The sequence below is a fragment of the Gymnoscopelus microlampas genome (assembly GCF_963454915.1).
Source record: "Gymnoscopelus microlampas genome assembly, chromosome: 8".
Classification (NCBI taxonomy): domain Eukaryota; kingdom Metazoa; phylum Chordata; class Actinopteri; order Myctophiformes; family Myctophidae; genus Gymnoscopelus; species Gymnoscopelus microlampas.
Genome location: NC_139945.1, coordinates 4,305,126 through 4,326,777, shown reverse-complemented (window position 1 = coordinate 4,326,777; position 21,652 = coordinate 4,305,126). Strand labels below are relative to the sequence as shown.

At 41.1% G+C, this 21,652-nt stretch overlaps 2 protein-coding genes across 2 annotated transcripts; one reads left to right on the top strand and one right to left on the bottom strand.

The window, feature by feature from the left end:
• Positions 1-5,679: 5,679 nt before the first annotated feature.
• Positions 5,680-9,242, bottom strand: LOC311050318 (uncharacterized protein). The gene is made up of 7 exons (XM_084064328.1): positions 9,099-9,242; positions 8,488-8,577; positions 7,960-8,049; positions 7,019-7,096; positions 6,775-6,908; positions 6,482-6,585; positions 5,680-5,918 (listed from the first exon to the last, which is right to left on the bottom strand). Exons 1-7 carry the CDS (start codon positions 9,220-9,222, stop codon positions 5,789-5,791), a joined length of 750 nt encoding a protein of 249 aa, XP_083920454.1. The 5' UTR covers positions 9,223-9,242; the 3' UTR covers positions 5,680-5,788.
• Positions 9,243-12,963: 3,721 nt separating this feature from the next.
• On the top strand, positions 12,964-21,332 carry rnaset2l (ribonuclease T2, like). Its single transcript, XM_084064324.1, has 9 exons — positions 12,964-13,083; positions 13,675-13,913; positions 14,017-14,084; positions 15,231-15,288; positions 16,856-16,923; positions 17,199-17,312; positions 17,843-17,891; positions 19,778-19,852; positions 21,072-21,332. Exons 2-9 carry the CDS (start codon positions 13,692-13,694, stop codon positions 21,276-21,278), a joined length of 861 nt encoding a protein of 286 aa, XP_083920450.1. The 5' UTR covers positions 12,964-13,083; positions 13,675-13,691; the 3' UTR covers positions 21,279-21,332.
• The last annotated feature ends 320 nt before the right edge of the window (positions 21,333-21,652 follow it).

Genomic DNA, 21,652 nt, shown 5'->3' with positions numbered 1-21,652 from the left:
GTGTGTGTGTGTGCGTGCACGTCTTTACTACTGAGCAACAGAGGAAACTGCTGTAGTGGAAGAAGCATAGATATTTTACTTAAAGGAATAGTTCACCCCAAAATGACTTTTTGTTCTATGTATTAGCCTACTCACCCCACGCAGACTTGAATTCATGGATATTTTTTAGTTTTTGTCTCATTCCTATACTAATTTGATGACCAGCGGACCGGTAGGCAGTGGTTCCGGTAGGAGACACAACGAGTCGTTGTGTCTCCTACCGGAACCGCTGCCGGTCATCAAATTATTGTCTTGAGACAAAAATGAGACAAAAAACAAAAAAAATATCCATGAATTCAAGTCTTCATGGGGTGACTAATCCATAGATTTTTTTTTTTTTTTTCAGGTGAACTATCCCTTTAAGTAAAAGTAGCAACATCACAATGTAGAAATACTACATTACATTGATTCTGACTGGTTATTGATTATGTTGCTTGTGTATTGTGTCTGACTGTGATTTTAATGATGCTTAATTCTTTGTAATTGATTGTTTGTGTTTGTGTTCATTTTGTGTTAATAAATGCATTTTATTTAGAGCAGGCAATTATTTTTTACCCCTTTTTCTCCCCAATCTAGTCATTATGCCAATTGAGTCCTCCTCACACACATTTCTGTGTTGTGACTGCATGTCGTATCCCACTGACTCACCTGCCAGTGAGGAGCCCTCACCAGGAGGACGTAGAGCCTTCGTCCTACTCCTCCCGCCCAACACTCCCCGCTGACAGGCGCCGCCCCCAGCCCGTTAGGACTACATGCAATGACCATTATCTCCCTCCTCTCCTTCCCTCCCCCAAACACGGGCCAATTGTGTTTGCGTGGACGCTCGACAAAGCTGGATGCACCACGGTGGATCCAAGGACCCGCAGGGGTCCTTGGAGGGGTACCAGGGGGTCCCCAGCCAAAGAAGATAATATAGCATCACCATCATTTTAACCACTTTAACATTATTATACTTTAGCTATTCAAAAATAGCAGATATACAAGCTCATAGCTTGTAGATCTGCTATTTTTGAAAAATCGTGAACAAGTGTGCAAATCTTTGAATATATATATATATTTAAAGCGAACATTTGTAACTCAAATCCAATTGCTTCTGGGGGTCCCTACATGAACCAAATATTTTGAGATGGGGGTCCGCGGCATATCATTTTATATATGGCCCTTTTTATATATGGCTCTGGTGTCAGATTCCACACTTTGGTGGCAGTGTCACGATGCAAGGCAGGGAGGTGTAGGACCCAAGTGTGAGATGAGAGACAGAGGCAATGTGGCTCGATTTAAAGGGCAAGACCACTTTGGTAGAGGTTTGAGTTGTGTAATTACCTTGCCATGATGTAACTCCAAAGGTGGGCAAGAAATAAAAAAGAATTGCTCCATTGATTAGAAATTGATAATTCAAAATATGCTCCTCATTGACTTACATTGTACGGTGAAACAGCTCTCAAAGTCACTCTTTTAGCACATAAACGAACGCAAACAAAGTTGATTCAGACAATATAGAACATCACCAAACCCAGTACTGTTTTTTTTTTTAAATAAAAATGTCAACTTCCTGTTGATTTTGCCATTTTTAATAAGTAGAAAACCTGGACTGGATCCGCGGATCCGGATCCAGATCTTCAAATAGTAAAATCAACAGGAAGTTGACATTTTTATATAAAAAAAAAAAAAAACAGTACTGGGTTTGGTGATGCTCTATATTGTCTGAATCAGCTATGTTTGGGTTAATTTATGTGCTAAAAGAGTGACTTTGAGAGCTGTTTTACCGTACAATGTAGGCTAAGTCATTGAGGAGCATATTTTGAATTATCAATTTCTAATCAATGGATTTCTTGCCCACCTTTGGAGTTACATCATGGCAAAGGTAACTACACAACTCAAACCTCTACCAAAGTGGTCTTACCCTTTAAAGTGTCTATTAACACCAACCAAGAGGTGTAGGCAGCAATCAACGTCTAGGTACAGGCAAAGTCAGTAACCGGGTAATCAATAGAACATGACAAAGACAACAAGGAGCAGTGGTGTGCACAGACATTTTGAGGGGCAGGTGCTCAAGTAAATTATACTTTTTTTTGGTTTACTTGGTCTGCTCTTTTTTCCCTCTACACCTATACCTCTTTGCCAAAAAATAGCCACAACGCCTCGCAGCGCGAGGCGTTGTGGGCTTGTAGATCTGCTATTTTTGGCTAAAGTTCTCCTCAGAAAAGGGATGCTAGGTTTCGAGTGGTTATGGTAAAAAGAAAAATCATATCACATAAAGATTTGGCGGACCCCCTGTAGTAACTCTGAGGACCCCCTAGGGGTCCCGGACCCCCTGTTGAAGACCCCTGCTGTAAACTGGGAAAAAAAAACGTTTTTCTTCTTTTTTTCAAAAGGGCACTTCTGGTCAAGAGGGCAAAGGGCAGGTGCTCTAGCACCACCTAGAGTCTATCTGTGCACGTCCCAGACAAGGAGTAATGGGAAACCTATACTGGGAAAACTATGGGATCTTAATACAAGGCAGCAATACGTCAGGAGACAAACACTAGCACAAACTCACACGACTATAATCAACGAACCAACAGGGAACTGAAGCAAACAGAGGACTTACATAGACACAGGACTAACTGGACACAGGTGAACTCAAAAGACAATCAACACAGGGATTGGCTGGGAGACTAACAGGACACGGGTGGAGAACATAACTAATCAAAGGGAGGTGAGTCAAGACAGGCATTAACAACTAGACAGGAGAAAGGAAAACTAGGAACATAACTACACAATAAAAGTACAAGGAGAACCCAGGCAAAAGGCAACAGAGTTACAACAATGCAAGATTAAATACAGAACATAATGAACAACGGCCTACACAGGCCTACAGAACAGCCCTTAAGAGTCCAACACCATATAAGGGCATACAAGGTCTGTAGAAGTATGTAGATAGAGAATTTTCACATGTTTGTTCTATGGCATTGGTTCTCAAAGTGGGGTCCGGGGACCCCAGTGGGTCCTTGATGGGGTACCAGGGGGTCCCCAGCAAAATGTGTTTATATAGCATCACAATAACTTTAACCTTTTATGCTTTGGCTATTCAAAAATAACAGATATACAAGCTCATAGTGCGGCACGGAGTGCCGCGCCATGAGCTTGTATATCTGCTATTTTTTTTTAAATCGTGAATATGTCTGCAATTCTTTGAATATAATTATGTTTTGAAGCGACATTTGTGGGTAAAATCTTTGCCTCTGGGGGTCCCCGGAAGAAGATATTTAGACATGGGGGTCCACGGCCAAATACATATCATTTTGGGGGTCCTTGGCACAAAAAAGTTTGAGAACCACTGTTCTATAGGGCATAGCGTGGTGGCTATTTTCTGGTTCCATTGTTCCAGTTTTATGGTCATGAATCACCAGGATCCAGGATGGCTTGATTCTAGGCTTAACATAATTGATATCAATATTTTTGGGAATCTCTATGAGAAAAATGAATGGGGTCTGGGAACAACGGAACAAAAAACATGGCCGCCACTGCTATGCCTAGGTGGGTGTTACCAGATCGTTGTTGTCGCTGTGGGCAGAGTTGCCCGATTGTGTGAGAGAAACAAGCAACCAGGTCTATGAAAACAAGCCCAAAAGAAGCAATTATGGGGCCACATGAGCACTTTAAACATAATGCCTACGCTATTTGATAATAGCCGATCTACAAGCTCAGAACGCGCTGCGATGCGACGTGTTGTGAGCTTGTAGATCTGCTATTTTTTCAAAACTCTTGCAATAAAATGTGAAATATTTGGGATATTTTTAAACAACATAAATGCTCAATACATTTGTATGAAAATATTTGAGAACCACTGAGTCCTTGAGCGAGTTACAGGGGGTCCCCAGCTAAATGATGGATATAGGAACCAAATGGACCCTTATGGTTCTGTAACTGTGAGAGTGTACAAATGGAACCAAATGGACCCTGACGGGTCCATTTGGTTCCATTTGTACACTCTCAGAGTTACATTAACATTGATTTTACAATATAAATTGGGGTCCCAGATATAGAAATGTTATTAAATGGGGGTCTGCAGCCCTAATGCATGTCAAACTGGGGGGTCCTTGGAATTAAAATGGCTGAGAATCACTGCTAGAGCCTAAAAACTGTCTCTTATGGGGGGTCCTGAGGCATGTTTTTTCAAATGGGGGTCCGCGGGCTAATAAGTGTAAATTTGGGGGTCCTTGACATGAAAAAGTTTGAGAACCACTGATTTAGACACGTCAATATGATTGGTTGGAGTTACCACGCCCATACGGTGATAGACAGACAGTCCCTTCCGATCACCTGCCGAGTAGCTTGAAAAAATGGATCGCCCTCTTCAGGGACGTGCACAGATAGACTCTAGGTGGTGCTAGAGCAGCTGCCCTTTGCCCTCTTGACCAGAAGTGCCCTTTTGAAAAAAACAAAAAAAAGTTTTTTTTTTCAGTTTACAGCAGGGGTCTTCAACAGGGGGTCCGGGACCCCTAGGGGGTCCTCAGAGTTACTACAGGGGGTCCGCCAAATCTTTATGTGATATGATTTTTCTTTTTACCATAACCACTCGAAACCTAGCATCCCTTTTCTGAGGAGAACTTTAGCCAAAAATAGCAGATCTACAAGCTCACAACGCCTCGCGCTGTGAGGCGTTGTGAGCTTGTAGAACGGCTATTTTTGGCAAAGAGGTATAGGTGTAGAGGGAAAAAAAGAGCAGACCAAGTATACAAAACAAAGTTAAATTCACTTGAGCACCTGCCCCTCAAAATGTCTGTGCACGCCACTGACCCTCTTCAGCGGTAAAGCCACCTAGGTCCTAGGTGGCCACCTAGGTCAAAGCCCCTCCTGCAATTACTGATTATTTCAAGCTGTCCGTGTGTAATAATGCGTGTTGTATTTCGACACAACCTTCTGAGAAAAGGGAAGTGATTCTATGGCTGGCCACATTAACAGCTGCATATTGTTCTGTAATTACAGTGATTTTACTTAAGTAAAAGTATCAATACTGCAATGCAGAAATACTCCTGTTACAAATAAAAGTCCGGAATTCAAAATTGACTTGAGTAAAAGTACAAAAGTATTGACATCAAAATGCACTTAAAGTACCAAAAGTAGAAAGTACTCATTATGCAGAATGTCCCATTTCACAAGGTTTCTAATGTATGAAATGCATGAAAATTGCAGATCTACAAGCTCACAATGTGCCGCATCGTGACAAATTGTGAGCTTGTAGATCGGCTATTTTCATATGGCCGAAATGTATATCGGGCTGAAGCGGGTAGGCTAATGTATGTTTTGTAATAATAATCAAAATCTACAAACTAGAATCTAAGGCTCGAAGTCTCTACGTCCTCCCGTTGGGGGCTCCTCACTGGCAGTTGAGCCAGTACTATACAACAGCAGTGACCAATTGGTGATATATAGTGAGAAGTGCTGAGAAACAGACGCATAATAACTTGTCCTGCTGTGTTTTAAGAATACAACACTCTTTATTAAAATACATGAAACATGGTATTAAAAAAGACACTTGGAAGTTTGATTCATGTTATTCACGTTCTAAAGGCTCCCTTTTAACTGCATGTATAATGAAAATATGTTTATAAATTGTAATACAATGTGTACAGAGCACACAGGGTAGAATTACAAGGCACATAAAGCAAAAAGCAAACACACAAACCACCACATGCAAACACAGCCATGGTGTAGCCGTAGCAACGCACCAGCTAACTAATACGTTGTGAGAATGATGATTTCACTAGATAACTATTTCACAGATCCACTTGTTTGTGTTAGAACATGGTCCGTCAATCCATCCGGCAATATCAGCTCCATTGATGAAGTCAACACAGTCTCCATAGTTATTAGGCTGACCAGGGTACCAGTACCTGGAGAAGCAGTTGCATTGCATTCATTATAATACCCTCACAAAGGTGTTTTTTGTTTTGTTTAGTTTTTTCATATTTTGTTTTTTAACCAATTCAACCCTGGCATCCCAATGTCTGCCATGTCATTATACTGTAGGTGAAAATAATGGTCATCTATGACATCAGTGATCTGTGTGGGGGGGAAATGTGTGGAGGTGCTTCTGAGGCAAGCCTCCTGCAGAGCCATACTGTAAAAATTGTAAAAATAGACGATCTACAAGCTCACAAAATTGTGAGCTTGCATATCAGCTATTTTCACTATTCATCATAGGTATCATTTAGGGCTTAAGTGATTAATCTTGACCTCAAATGTCACTCTAGATATTAGAACATTGAATTAATTGGATTGTGAATTATACAACAGGTGTAATTGTCTTAGAGACAATGCTGTAGATTTGTATTGTATTATTATGTTTAATGCCATTCAGAAAAACAATTGCAAAGAGGAAATATGTGAAATGTACGTGTGAATGTGTGTTGAACAAACAAATGAACAAGAGAAGAATGAAGATGATCCGTCTTACGTCGGTGTGGTCAGTGGCGTTCCGTCGACCCACTTAAAGGACCCTTCCTCTTCTCTGTCAGTCAAACCAAGCCACACTGTCAGGTTTAAACTGAGAAGCAAGTCCTGGACATTAAATGTGTCAGGTTAATATGTGTGTCTCAACAAAAAGGAATAGGTTACAACAAGCGTGTACACACACACACACACACACACACACACACACACACACACACACACACACACACACACACACACACACACACACACACACACACACACACACACACACACACACACAATAAAAAGAAATACCTGTTTTTCTTCGCTTTCTATGACCATGAGGTCTGAGTTTCTGTCTCTACAGTATTGTCTGCTGTCATCCCAGGTTTTCCGCTCATTAGATACGTAATAACAACGGCCGCCAAATTTCTGCCATCCAAATTTTTCTAAAAACAACAACAAAAAATGTTAGCAACTGATTTATTCACCCAGATTAATGACAAACGATGAACAACACATTATAACAATGAACAAAAAACAGTGATGTTCCACTGACCACAGGCCAGTGACAGCGCCAACTTCAGGTCATCTCGCTCTTCTGTTAGACTCTGCAACTGGTCAGAGATGGTCTCGTCTGCAAGAAGAATCAACAAACGTTATATCGTTGCTGTAAGGCAGAAACCTCTTATCTCCATTTTCTAACTTTTTGTGTTAATACAGCACAACTTTTACAGCTTACTACAGCGTCACACAAAAGCATCGAAAGTACTGTATCAGATCCACAAGCTGAAAACGCGGCTCGAAGCGACACGTTTTGAGCTTGTGGATCTGATACTTTTGCTGTTTTTGAATTTGAATCCTGAAAAGTAAAAAGGTACTTTTACTTTACTGGACTATTTCCAATTTTCAGTACTTACTTCTACTCCATTACTTCTCAGAGGCAAATATTATACTTTTACTCCACTACAAGTATTTGAAAACTTTAGTTACTAGTTACTTTGCACATTTGGATTATTATTACAAACCATACATTAAATACTTCAGCCCTATATACATTTCAGCCATTTGAAAATAGCCGATCTACAAGCTCACAATGCGTCGCGATGGGACACATTGTGAGCTTGTAGATCGGCTATTTTCAAAATATTTTAGTTCGAAAATAGCATTTTAAACATAGAAACATTTTATACATTTGAAAACTTGTGAAATGGGACATTCTGCATAATGAGTACTTTTACTTTAAGTACATTTTGATACCAATACTTTTGTACTAAGTAAATTTTAAATTCCGGATTTTTACTCGTAACAGAGTGTAAAACATTTGAGTACTTTTTCAATAACAACCACTGACAGACTCCCATTTGTCCCATCCAGATTGTTCTAACAATAACAAAAAATGATGTTATCTACTGTTCTTTAATTTTATTCACCCAGATTAATGACAAACGATGAACAGCACAATATAACAATGAATAAAATCAGTGATGTTCCACTGACCACAGGCCTCGGAGAGTGACAGCGCCAAATTCAACTTCAGGTCATCTCGCTCTTCTGTTAGACTCTGCAACTGGTCAGAGATGGTCTCGTCTGCAAGAAGAATCAACAAACGTTATATCGTTGCTGTCAGGCAGAAACCTCTTACCTCCATTTTCTAACTTTTTGTGTTTACAGCACAACTTTTACAGCTTACTACAGCATCACACAAAAGCATCGAAAGTACTGTATCAGATCCATAAGCTCAAAACGCGGCTCGAAGCGACACGTTTTGAGCTTGTGGATCTGATACTTTTGCTGTTTTTGAATTTTAATCCTGAAAAGTAATATAATATATATAATATAAGATATAATGAGGTTTCCACCCGACAGAGATGATATACAACTTTGTTCTTATAGTAAATCTTCCCCCCCGCCCCCTTTGCATATCTGAGAAAAGCTGAGACACGTGATCTTTGGCGTGATCTTTTTTATATATCTTTGGATATATAAAACATTACAATAATAATATACATTGTTTAGGGGACTTACAGAGAGAGAGTCTGAGACCAATGTTGAGGAGAGCCTGAACAACACAAAGCAATCCAAAACTGATTCCAACCAGCTTGTACTGTCGTTTGACTGGACACACACACACACACACACACACACACACACACACACACACACACACACACACACACACACACACACACACACACACACACACACACACACACACACACACACACACACACACACACACACACACACAGTAAGAAAAAAAAAGAGGGAGAGAGATCAGTTGGATACAGTTGAGTTGACATATCATTGCATTTGTGATCTTTATTGTAGTTATAGAGATAAAAACCATAGAGGTGACATGTCATTAACAATCCCCAATTATGTCAAGTTTATAAATATATAATATATTATATAGAATAATAGCCCAATCAGGCTAAAATATTGTCATAAAACATCGCAAAGCTAAAAAGACCAAAATCAAACATTAAAATCATGAGAAAAACAAGTGTAGAAAAAAAAAAAGAAAAAAGAATTGTTTCAAATGTAAAGAGCGTTATAAACACAATATATTATTATTATCATTATTACCCTTACAATTATCATTATTATTATTATTAATTGGTAGCAACATCTCTTACCTGACCGCAGAATCTCCTGTGGGTCTTCCTGCTGAGCTGTAGTCTCGGCCTCAACAACATCATAATAGTCATCATTTTCCTCTAGGATCTCGATGTCATCAGAATGCCCGGCAGCCACAGCCATTTCTCTCTTCAGGTTATTTGTTAGGGTCCACTTTTTCACAACAGACTGGAGTAAAGAGAAGTGCGTTCCCTCTTTTATTTCTGAGCCTCTCTTCCTCTTTTATTTTGGTTTGTTCATACCAAACATTTAGAAAGGCTTTGTTGCAACAGCTACTACTGTAGTCCGATTCCAGGAAAACACAGTTTTTCTATTAAAGGGAAATACCACACATTTTCAACATTGAACCGTGTCCTCATATACCTTAGAGCTGTTGTGTGGACATAAGAAAAACGTACCCTCCCTTCTATGTCGCCAGCAACTGGATAATTGATTGTTGGGGTCATGTGATCAGTGACATACGGAAGGTGTACTCTTTGGCCCGCCATCTAGGCTGCTGCATTCACTAGAATGGTGAATCTCACTTCCAGCTCAAACAGTACGACTTGAATATAAACTTGAAAAAGCATTTTCAGCCAATCGATTTCAATTATTTACAAGTACTATGTCTTGTAAAATGTGATATATAACCATATGCCATTATAAACTACAACAAGTCTCTCTGTTTCTGCTGGAAGTGAGAGTCCGCATTCTAGTGAACCAACATATTGAAGTGAACCAACATATTTTGAGATGGGGGTCTGCAGCCAAATACATATAATGTTGTGGGTCCTTGGCATGGAAAAAGTTTGACCACTACTGATATAAAAACATACGTTTTTCAGAAAACAATTAGGATTTAGAAGAAATGTGTAGAATGGGCATGTTACTTTTGTGCAAAACTGTTACACATACAGTACAGCCTGGCCAACCAGCCACACAATCAGTACAAGTATTATTGTTCACCACAACTTGATATGAATTTATACTTGAGATTAACAAAAATGTTGACCCCATTTTCATTCATCACTTAAACACAGTGTACTGTATGCCAGTGGTTCTCAAACTTGTTCATGTCAAGGACCCCCAAATTGACACTTACTAGCCCGCGGACCCCCATTTGAAAAGATATGCCACGGACCCCCGCATGAGAGATGATTTTTACAGCTCTAGCAGTCAATTCTCAACCATTTTAATTGAAGGACCCCCAGTTTGGCATGCATAAGGCTACGGACCCCTATTTTATGGCATTTCTATCTCTGGGGCCCCAATTCATATTGTAAAATAAATGTTCATTTAACTCTGAGAGTGTACAAATGGAACCAAATGGCCCCGTTAGGATCCACTTGGTTCCATTTGTACACTCTAAGAGTTACAGACACATAAGGATCAATTTGGTTCCTAACTATTCATTTGGCTGGGGACCCCCTGGAACCCCCTCTTGTACCCCTGGGCGTCCCCGAACCCCACTTTGAGAACCAATGCTGTATGCTTCATTGACAGGTGTCCCTCAGGGGGCTATACCAGGTCCCCTCCCCTTTTTCCCTCTACACTAAATCTATTCTTTCTTTTTTTGCTTTTACCCCCTTTTCTCCGGGTGCACCCCCCAATGTAGTCGTTATGCGAGCCAATTCCTCCCCACACACCTTTCTGTGTTGTCACCGCTGTGCTGTCGTATCCTACTGAGTCACCTGCCAGTGAGGAGCCCCCAACGAGAGCACGGGCCAATTGTTTTCGCATAGACGACCGACAAAGCCATACGCACCACGGTGGATTCAAACCCACAACCTCCGTGGTGGTGGTGGGCAGGGACCCGAGCACCAAAAAGATCTTCTGGGTACATGGCTCTACAAGCTCACAACGCAGCTATTTTCGATCAGTAGGTTCATGTGGTTAAAGCATGAAACCATTTCAGATCCATTAGTCAACCCACTAGGAAAATGGATGAGGACAGACAGACAGACAGACAGACAGACAGACAGACAGACAGACAGACATGGCACTCAAGCTGTTGTGTGTAATACAGTATGTGTGTGTTTTATTTTGATCAGTGGTATAAAAAGTACTCCATTTTCTTAACTTAAGTAAAAGTCTGGAATTCAAAAATGTACTTGAGTAAAAGTACAATAGTATTGGCATCAAAATGCACCAAAAGTAGAAAGTACTCATACTACACATTATGCTGAATGTCCTATTTCACAACTTTTCAAATGTATAAAGATCTTTTGAAAACAGCACATCTGCAAGCTCACAATGTGTCGCATCGCTTGAAGAAAATGCATACAGAGCTTAAGTGGTTAATGTATGTTTTGTAATAATAATCAAAATCTACAAAGTAACTAACTAAAGTTGTCAAATAATTGTAGTGGAGTCAAAAGTACAATATTTGCCTCTGAGATGTAGTGGAGTAGAAGCAAAAGTACGGACATTTGGAAATACTCCAGTAAAGTATAAAAGTACCTCAAAATTGTACTCAAGTACCGAACTTGAGTACATGTACTTAGTTACTTTCCACCACTGATTTTGATACAGCCTTCCGAAAAAAGGGAAGTGATTTTATGGCCAAATTCACAGCTGCATAATGTTAGGTAATCGTTGTACAGTATGTGCGATGCGTCAGTCAATATTACATATTCTGAAACAAGGTTATTATGCAAGGAGTAATGGATGGTGAGCAGAACGCTGACAGGATGATTACATCACAAACATCACAAACATCAGTGCAACCAGTGTTGATTTTGACAGCAAATTTAGATTTAGACATAGTCTTTTGAATAAAATGTAGTTTTAGTCATATTTTAGTCATCTGAGATGTTTTAGTTTTTGTCTAGTTTTAGTCGACTAAATATCATAAGATTATATGTCGACTAAATCTACAGTTGATTTAGTCGACTGGACTAAAATGTATGTTGGCGGTGCCTTGATAGCTTTTTACACGTGGTTGCATGCTGAAAATAGCCGATCTACAAGCTCACAACGCGTCGCAGCGCTGTGAGCTTGTATATATTATTTATACTTACATATATATTTATCTGTGGAACCAACGTAAGGGAATGCCTTAACTCCTACAATTCCAAGTGCTTGTCAGGGTGGGGGATCGCCGGTTCAAATGTGATTATTTTGGCCAATTTTTCACCAATTCTTCATAGTATAGTTTGTTATTTACTTTTGACGCAGTAATGGTCCTTTTTTTTTCTTTCTGTCTTTATTTTAGGTATTAAAAAAGGTCTTATACTGTAAGTCCTTAAATTGTTACGTCACTGTCGGACCCAAAACGGACCCCCCAAAAAATCATGCCTTTTTCTGTGGGGTCCAACGTGGTTAAGAAAACTATGGGCAAACAAACCCCAAAAGGACTCGGGTTGTGTTCTGAAATTAATTTCTTTTTTTTTAAAGATATTTTTTGGGGGCTTTTTTTATGCCTTTATTGATTGGAACAGTAAACTGACAGGAAATGGGGGGAGAGAGATGGGGGAGGTGACACACAACAAAGGTCGCCGGGATCGGGAGTCGAACCCGCGACACGCTGCCAGGCTGGATTACCAGTATGACAACCGTCCGGGCCGTAGCATCATTTATTGACATGTTGTGCTATGGCCACAGGTTCACGTGACTTCTTCTAAAGCCAGTCACCTTTGTTTGGAAATGAAAGCTCTTTAAATAGAGTCTGTTAATGTTGATACTTTCACGTGTTCCTGTTGTGCTTTCTTCACTTCTCCTTTTCACCATCACACACACACACGCACACACACACACACACACACACACACACACACACACACACACACACACACACACACACACACACACACACACACACACACACACACACACACACACACACACACACACACACACACACACACACACACACACACACACACACACACACACACACACACACACACACCACCTAGCACCCAGATAATCACCTAGCACCCACTTGTCCAGAGATATCGCCTAGCAGCCGGACATAGAAAGACACCACCGAGCACCCAAAGGAAGGTAATGACAGTGTTCTTTTATGCTTCATTGCATAGGCATGATATTTGTCAAGTGATAGTTTTTTTGGGGGGGGGGGGGGTTTAGACTTAAAGGTGCACCATGGAGACTTATTTTTGTCACATTCCTAAGGCAATAATTTGATGACCGTCAGCGGTTCCGGTAGGAGACACAAAGAGTCTCCTTTGTGTCTCCTACCGGAACCGCTGCCTACCGGTCCGCTGGTCATCATCCTTATTGGCTTAGGAATGCGACGAAAAAATATCTATTAATTAAAGTCTCCATGGGGTGACTAATCGATAGAAAAATATTTTTTATAGAAATATTTTTTTGGGGTGAACTATTCATTTAAGTATAAGGCTTATGTATAAAGGGATTGCAGTCTGTTTATCACACTGTATAATTACAGTTATAAGCAATCGTAGGTACATAATGCATTCATAACACATTATAAAGCCTTATAAAAGTCATACTACATAATAATAGGCTACATTAATACTGGTCTCTCACAGAGTATTTCTTTTGACAAAGACAATCTAATACTCATAGTTTTGATGCATTATAATAATTTTGTTGGTGTGACACACCAACCAGCCTTGCCTGCTCAGAAGATGCTTCGCTCAGTGCTGCCCCTCCTGGCGTGTCTGGGTACTGTAGTCCTCTCCCTCCCGGAGCGAGATCCATGGACAGGCTACAACAACCAACACTACAACGACCTCCAAGAAGAGGACTACAAACATGGCCGCCCAGAGGATGAGCTCCTCTCGGACAAGAAGTTTTGCTCGTGGAAATGTCTCACATTCACCCTGCAGTGGCCTGGAGGATTCTGTCTGGTGGGTATCAGTGTTCATTTTGTCGATTTGTTGTTTCACTGACGAAAGCTAAATAAAAACTAAGCTATGATTACTAGTGGTTGTTATTCATGGTGTCCTGTAGGCTCTGGAGGACACGTCTGTCTGCAGCATCCCTGCTAACGTCAACACCTGGACCATCCATGGACTCTGGTAAGAAAGTCAGTCGCCCATGAGCGGCACAGCAGTTAAGAGTTACAGGTACAGAGTAAAGAAGGTACTGTCGTACACAGCAATACAAAGGCAAGAAAAACCGTAAGAAGCACCGTTAATAACAGAACAACAGTTAGTATACCTATGCAACTGTCCTGCACTATGCAGAATGACAATATCCTGTGAACCAAAGCTATACAAGCTCGCAATTAAGCACATTGTGAGCTAGTAGGCAGGGTTATGTCCAGTGGTGGAAAAAGTACTCACATTTTTCGCAATGTAGAAATACTCTGTTACAAGTAGACGTCCGGAATAAAACATTTACTTGAATAAAAGTACAAGAGTATTGGTATCAAAAAAATCCCTCATGCTCACAATTGTGAGCTTGTAGGTCGGCAATTTTCAAATGCCCGAAATGTATATAGGGCTGAAGTGGTTAATGTACTGTATGTCTGTATGAATAATCAAAATCTACAAAGTAACTAGTAACTCAAGTTCTCAAATAATTGTAGTGGAGTAAAAGTACAATATTTGCCTCTGAGATGTAGTGGAGTAGAAGTAAAAGTACAGAAATTTGGAAATACTCCAGTAAAGTGAAAATACCTCAAAATCGTGCTTAAGTACAGTACTTGAGTATTTGTACTTACTTTACACTGGTTATGTCCTTATAATGCTTCATAATGTAACATCCATTGACTGACAGAATGAGGGGGATATGAAGAGACCCCCAAAACATGCCGGGAAAAATATACGTGATAACTGAACAGAGCTTTTGTCGTATCGTCACTGTCGGGGGTGGAAACTTCCAAGAAGTGATGTCCAAAAGGCACTCTTGTATCATGAAGTAGGTTATTCATTTACACACAACAACAAAAATACACTAAAAAGTTGAAATATTGAGATAAGAGGTTTCTGCCACAGACAGCGACTATATGTATCTGTGTGTGTGTGTGTGTGTGTGTGTGTGTGTGTGTGTGTGTGTGTGTGTGTGTGTGTGTGTGCGTGCGTGCGTGCGTGCGTGCGTGCGTGCGTGCGTGCGTGCGTGCGTGCGTGCGTGCGTGCGTGCGTGCGTGCGTGCGTGTGTGTGTGTGCGTGTGTGTGCGTGTGTGCGTGCCTGCGTGTGAGTGCGTATGTGTGTGTGTGCAGGCCTTTGAGGGCTCACTACTGCTGTAAATGCTGGACCATGTTCTACTCTGATGTCAAGGTAAGCCCTTATCTCACCCTCTCAAAAAAACTGTGAATATTGTGGAAAAATATATTTTTTTCTGTAACATAATTTGAAAAGTGAAACTTTCATTATGCTAGATTACGCATGAAGTGAAATATTTCCCCCAAAATGTGTTTCTTAACCTTGATGATTACGGCATTCAGCTCACGAAAATCTAAAATGATTTCAAAATATTAGAATATTAGATAAGGGCCCGAACGGCTGGCGTAACGGTCCGGGCACTATAGGCTGCTAAGAGTGTCACTGGTTCGAATCCTGACGACCTTTGCTGCCTGTCACTCCGCTTCTCTCTCTCCCCATTTCCTGTGAGTCTATACTGTCTCTATCAATAAAGGCAGAAAAATGCGAAAACAAATCTTTAAAAAAAGAATAAGAATATTAGATGAGGGGGTCCCTGGAACAAAACATTTTGAGATGGGGGTCCGCGGCCAAATACATATCTGAAAATGTATGTTGCTATATCAGTGGTGCTCCAACTTTTCCATGTCAAGGACCACCTATTGTCTCGCGTTACCAGACTGTTGCCTCCCACAATTTACAAATGTTTCCGGTCATACAGTCTGGGACTCGGAAGCTCTGATCATGATTAGAATATAAACCGGATGTGGAGCCTCCTCCCCACTTCCGTTTCGTCTTTACGGTCGCGCAAATGTATCCTAATATAAATACAAATCATCTAAGTATACATAGCTCGCTGCTTAGCAGAAATGGAAATTAAAAAGTAAAGTGTAAAGCTATTCTGAAATATATTTTCGTGAACGGAAGTGCCAGTTTCCTCAATCAGATTTCGGGAGTTGTAGTTCCAGACTCTATAGCATTCGGAGATTGTGGAATAGTTGTCTGGCTACGCGAGACTAAGGACCACCCAAACATTTTATGTATTTGGCCGTGGACCCCCATCTCAAAATATGTTGTTCCAGGGACCCCCCCCCCAGAAGCAAAGATCGGAGTTAAAATGTTTCACAACACATGTATACATTATATTCAAAGATTTGCACAAATGTTCACGATTTTTCAAAACATAGCCAAAGAAATCTTAAAATGACACAGCTGAGTCTTAATGGGTTAAGCCAGTGGTTTTCAACCAGTGGTCCGGGGACCACCAGTGGTCCTTGAGGGGGTTCCAGGGGGTCCCCAGCCAAATTAATAATTAGGAACCAAATTGACCCTTATATGTCTGTAACTCTGAGAGTGTACAAATGGAACCAAATGGACCCTAACGGGTCCATTTGGTTCCATTTGTACACTCTCAGAGTTAAATGAACACTGATGATGATGATACTACTGTGTAGATTGGGACCCCCAAGTAATCAAAATGGTTGAGTCCCTGGCATATCTTTTCAAATGGGGGTCCCTGGGCTAATATGTGTCAATTTGGGGGTCCTTGACGCAAAAAAAGGTTGAAAACCACTGGGTTAAGCTAATCATTTGGGGAACGGCCAAAATAATTTTGGAGGGGGGCCCCCTGCGGGGACCCACAGTTTGAGAACCACTGATATACATCAAACTGTATAAAGATGAATCACTGTGTCTGGTCCTTTAGGAGTTGGATCCAGAGCTGTCTCAGATGTGGCCTTCCTTGGTCCAAACCAAGACCAGCTTCCAGTTCTGGTAAGAACTGTTTATATATCGTTGTTGCCGGGCAGAAACCCCTTATCTCCATATTTTAACTTTTTGTGTTTTTTTTTCTCGCAATTTCGATCGATTTTAGTCGATTGTGTGTGTGTGTGTGTGTGTGTGTGTGTGTGTGTGTGTGTGTGTGTGTGTGTGTGTGTGTGTGTGTGTGTGTGTGTGTGTGTGTGTGTGTGTGTGTGTGTGTGTGTGTGTGTGTGTGTATGTGTGTGTGTGTGTGTGTGTGTGTGTGCGTGTGTGTGTGCGTCCACCAGGCAGCAGGAGTGGGAGAAGCACGGAGTGTGTGCTGCGTGTGTGGAGGGTCTGAACTCTCCTCTGAGATACTTCACCATCTGTCTGAAGCTACGAGCACAGCTCAAAATACACAGGTTCTCACACACACGCACGCACGCACGCACACACGCGCACACACACATACACACACACTTATATTGTGATGCTTGACATCAAATTATTTTGAACCATAACCCTGAGTTTACACTTCAATGTGCAACATTGCACATATAAATCAGTAGATCTACAAGCTCACAAAGCGTCACGCTGCTGTATTGTGAGCTTATACAGGCTATTCCCCCACGACACCTGCGTGCAACTAAGTATAAATCAGTCACAACTCCTTAACGTCTAAACATAATCCTAATCCCAACCTCAATCTTTTCCTAATTGTAAACTCCCCCAATCTTTTTTTTAACAATAAAAAAACATTTATCTCGTGAGGACCTGGACAATTAACCTCATAATGTAAGTTTCTCAAATTCTACTATAGTTGTGGGGACATTAAACAAGTAGCGCAAGTGTAGACACACACGCACGGTCGGTCGCGCGCACGCACGCACGCACGCACGCACGCACGCACGCACGCACGCACGCTCATGTGTTTATCTTGTCTCTCCTCCAGAGTTCTGGAGGATGCTGGAATCAAACCATCCTGTAACCACACCTATAAGGTACACACACACACAAGGTACACACAATGGCCCTCATTTATCAACGCGGTGCAGCCCAAATAATGGGCGTACGGCGTTTTCACCGCACTTTTCGGCATTTATCAATATATCCTGACGTGGGCTTTATCCTACGGTACGCTGAGATCTCACGTCTGGTCGAGACCAGTTGTTGACGTTGGCTGCGCCCGTTTATTCCATTCTAGACCTGCGGAGCACCATTGTCTGACTGTCTGACAAGCATCTGGACACATAATCCACTCCTAAATGTGTATATCTACACTAATAAATAATCGCTGTGAAAATATGTAATTTTATAAAGTAATTTAAACAAACTGCTTTAACAGTCATTCAGATAAGATTGTAGATCTGTCTGTATTGAAAATAGCAGATCTACAAGCTCACAAGCCAGCGTTGCATCGCGACGCGTTGTGAGCTTGTAGATCTGCAATTTTCAAAAATATACGAGCGCTTTTGCGCCGGGAGTCCCGCGGTCGGGACTCCCGGCCACCTTTTCATGGACAGTGAGGTCTACAAACTTACAGTAGCTCTTGTCCTATGTTATGGAGTTATGTCATAGAGAGTTATGTAGGCTACACAACCTGGCTGGGTTAAGGATATAAACCCGACGCTCCAATATTAACGTGGCGGCACGGAATCACTGCATTCCGCCCGAGTCTCATGTACCGCTACGCTACGGAAAGACGAAGTTGGGCGGGCGCATGTGTGTGTGTGTGTGTGTGTGTGTGTGTGTGTGTGTGTGTGTGTGTGTGTGTGTGTGTGTGTGAGAGAGAGAGAGAGAGAGAGCGAGCGAGCGAGAGAGAGGCGTGTGCGTGTGCGTGTGTGCGAGGCGAGGCGAGCAGGGCAAACCGTTTCTTATTGGCTTTTGATGTCTTTGGTCGTATTCTGGTTCGTCTTCATGTCGTAAAATCGGGGCGTTTTGAGAATATTTAAGGGCGTGTTATTTAAATGACGCTCGGTTTCAGCCGTCACATTTATCAACGCTGGGACCAAGTGTACGCTCGGATCAGCTGTGTAGGATGCGTTGATAAATGTGACTTCGACGTTGGTGTACGGCCGAATATATGGAAAAATATATGGCGGTTTATACGCTGCGTTGATAAATGAGGGCCACTGTTACTATTGTCCCTGCAGAGTGATTGAGTAATTAGGTAGATAGATAGATTTCCTATAAAGTTTTTATTTTGTTTCAGTTTTGTAAAGCGACTTTTAGTGTTTAGAAAAGCGCCATATAAATTGCATGTATTATAAAAAATATTTTAAAAAGCTGAGAGGGAGAGGTAGGAGACAGACAGACAGACAGACAGACAGACAGACAGACAGACAGACACCCTTCCTCTTCGCCTTGCCTACTTGTTAACTTGTACGAACTCTTGTTTTATTATTGTATTGTTTTATTGGATCTTCTTTAGTCAATACACTTATGTGTTTTAGCTCTTGCTCATTTGATTTTGCTATTTGTCTCATCTGTTTAAGAAAGTAGGTATAGCTGATATATTGCACTTTTACCTTAGCGCTAGGTATACTCTTGGTTGCCTGTTTTAGCAGAAAATGCACTTAAGACTTCTGGTGATTAGTAGTTCTGTTCCCTACCTATGTTGAATGCACTTATTGTAAGTCACTTTGGATAAAAGCGTCTGCTAAATGACTGTAATGTAATGTACAGACAGATACCAGTAGTTATTAATCTAAGGTCATGTAAGGGTCATGTGAGTCCAGAAAGGCACTGTAACTCCTCTAGTAAATAACAGCTGTAGCAAGTTCATTCATAATTGGATTAATACATGTGTGTGTGTGTGTGTGTGTGTGTGTGTGTGTGTGTGTGTGTGTGTGTGTGTGTGTGTGTGTGTGTGTGTGTGTGTGTGTAGTTTGATGAGGTCCACAGAGTTCTGGCTCCACTGATGGGGGACCATCATGCCATAGAGTGTGTCCAAGATGATGAGGTCAGCAGTCTTTCTTTCCCCCCAAAACTTTATTGTCACATCACAGGTTTACAGGTGTGTTTTGATGACCAGCGGTTTCCGGTAGGAGACACAAAGGAGACTCTTTTTGTGTCTCCTACCGGAACCGCTGCCGGTCATCAAATTATTGTCTTAGGAATGAGACAAAGACAAAAAAAAAATCAACAAATTCAAGTCTCCATGGGGTGACTAATCGTACTAAAAGTACAATTTTGAGGTATTTTTACTTTACTGCAGTATGCACTTCACCTCAGAGGCAAATATTATACTTTTACTCCACTACAATTATTTGAAAACCTTAGTTACTAGTTATTTTGTAGATTTATATAGCAATATTATTACGGAAAATCCATTACCCATACATTTCGGCCATTTGAAAATAGACGATCTACAAGCTCACAACGCGTCGCATCGCGGCGCATTGTGAGCTTGTAGATCTGCTATTTTGAAAATAATTGTATATTTTATACATTTGAAAACTCGATCAGTACTTTTACTTTTGTACTTATACTTATTTTTATACCAATACTTTTGTACTTTTACTCAAGTAAGTTTTGAATTCCGGACTTTTACTTGTAACAGAGCATTTCTACATTGCAGTATTGCTACTTTTACTTAAAGGTAGGGTAAGTGATTTTCTTTGGTTAAAATAAGTGTTAAATAGCTCTGTATTCTGATAGTACTCATTGCTATAGAGTGTTTGTTCAGTAAAAGGAGTCTCCTTGTCTCTCCAGCTCTTTATAAAACAGAAAATGCATTTTCGTTTGTTTAATTTCCGATTTTATCCAATCAGGATAGAGAACTTAATCAGGATACAGATTAAACAAGTGAAATTGGAAGTGATGACACTAAGAAATGAGCAGGCAAAATTGGAACTGGAACACTATAAAAATGAAGCTTAAAAATGGGTACTTTCTCCTGATTGGCTGAGATTTTGACACCTACCGAAAAATGTATTTTCTGTTTATTAAAGAGCTGGAGAGACGGGGAGACATCTGTTACTGAAAAAACACTCTATAGCAATGAGTACTATCACAATATAGTGCTTTAACCTTTTAACTAAATACTTTTTGTTTTAACCCAAAAATATCACGTACCCTACCTTTAAGTTAAACAAATTGAGTACTTTTTCCACCACTGCCATGAACCATCCTCAACTAACTAACTAACTGCAGTCTTGGTGTGAATGTGTGTCTCTCAGGGCAGAGAGGTGTGGTTCCAGGTCAAGGTGCCTCTGTCTCACAACCTGACGCTGGGTTGTGAGGCCCCCCAGGACCCGGACCCCCCGCAGGAGGACGACACGCCTTACCCAGGGAGGAGCTTCTCTCCTGGGCATCCCTGCCCACAGCACGCCCCTCTCTACTACCTCCCCATAGACCACCGCAAGCCCCAGAAACCCTGTGCTTAGCCAATGGACCTTTACACTTTAAAGTGTTTTAACCCGTTAAAGACCGGGAACACATCTCTGTCATTTTAAAGACGGGGTGCCGTGATTTTCAGTGATCCCCCCCCCCCCCCCTAAAACATAATCATCAGGTATTATGGTTATACTAAGAGGAAGATTTTTTTCAAAAAAGTGTACAGAAATGGTTAAAATTATGTTTTTTATGTGGACACGCCTCCAGTTCATTAAGTATACCTGGTTCTCACCTTAGCACCTCCTCCACCACCTTAGCACCACCCACCTGTCCTAGTCCCTCCTCCTCCTCTTCATGCCCACACCTGTTGTGTTATGATAATGAGGGGGAGGGTATGTTTTTACTATGTCACTAAAGCGCTGTT

Excerpts from the sequence above, each read along its gene's own strand:
- rnaset2l (XM_084064324.1), top strand. The coding sequence starts at position 13,692 with ATGCTTCGCTCAGTGCTGCCCCTCCTGGCGTGTCTGGGTACTGTAGTC. Across the intron at positions 15,289-16,855 it reads TGTTCTACTCTGATGTCAAG|GAGTTGGATCCAGAGCTGTC; the intron begins GTAAGCCCTTAT and ends CTGGTCCTTTAG. Across the intron at positions 16,924-17,198 it reads AAGACCAGCTTCCAGTTCTG|GCAGCAGGAGTGGGAGAAGC; the intron begins GTAAGAACTGTT and ends TGCGTCCACCAG.
- LOC311050318 (XM_084064328.1), bottom strand. The coding sequence starts at position 9,222 with ATGGCTGTGGCTGCCGGGCATTCTGATGACATCGAGATCCTAGAGGAA. Across the intron at positions 8,050-8,487 it reads TGGTCTCAGACTCTCTCTCT|ACGAGACCATCTCTGACCAG; the intron begins GTAAGTCCCCTA and ends TTCTTCTTGCAG. Across the intron at positions 6,586-6,774 it reads TAGAAAGCGAAGAAAAACAG|GACTTGCTTCTCAGTTTAAA; the intron begins GTATTTCTTTTT and ends TTTAATGTCCAG.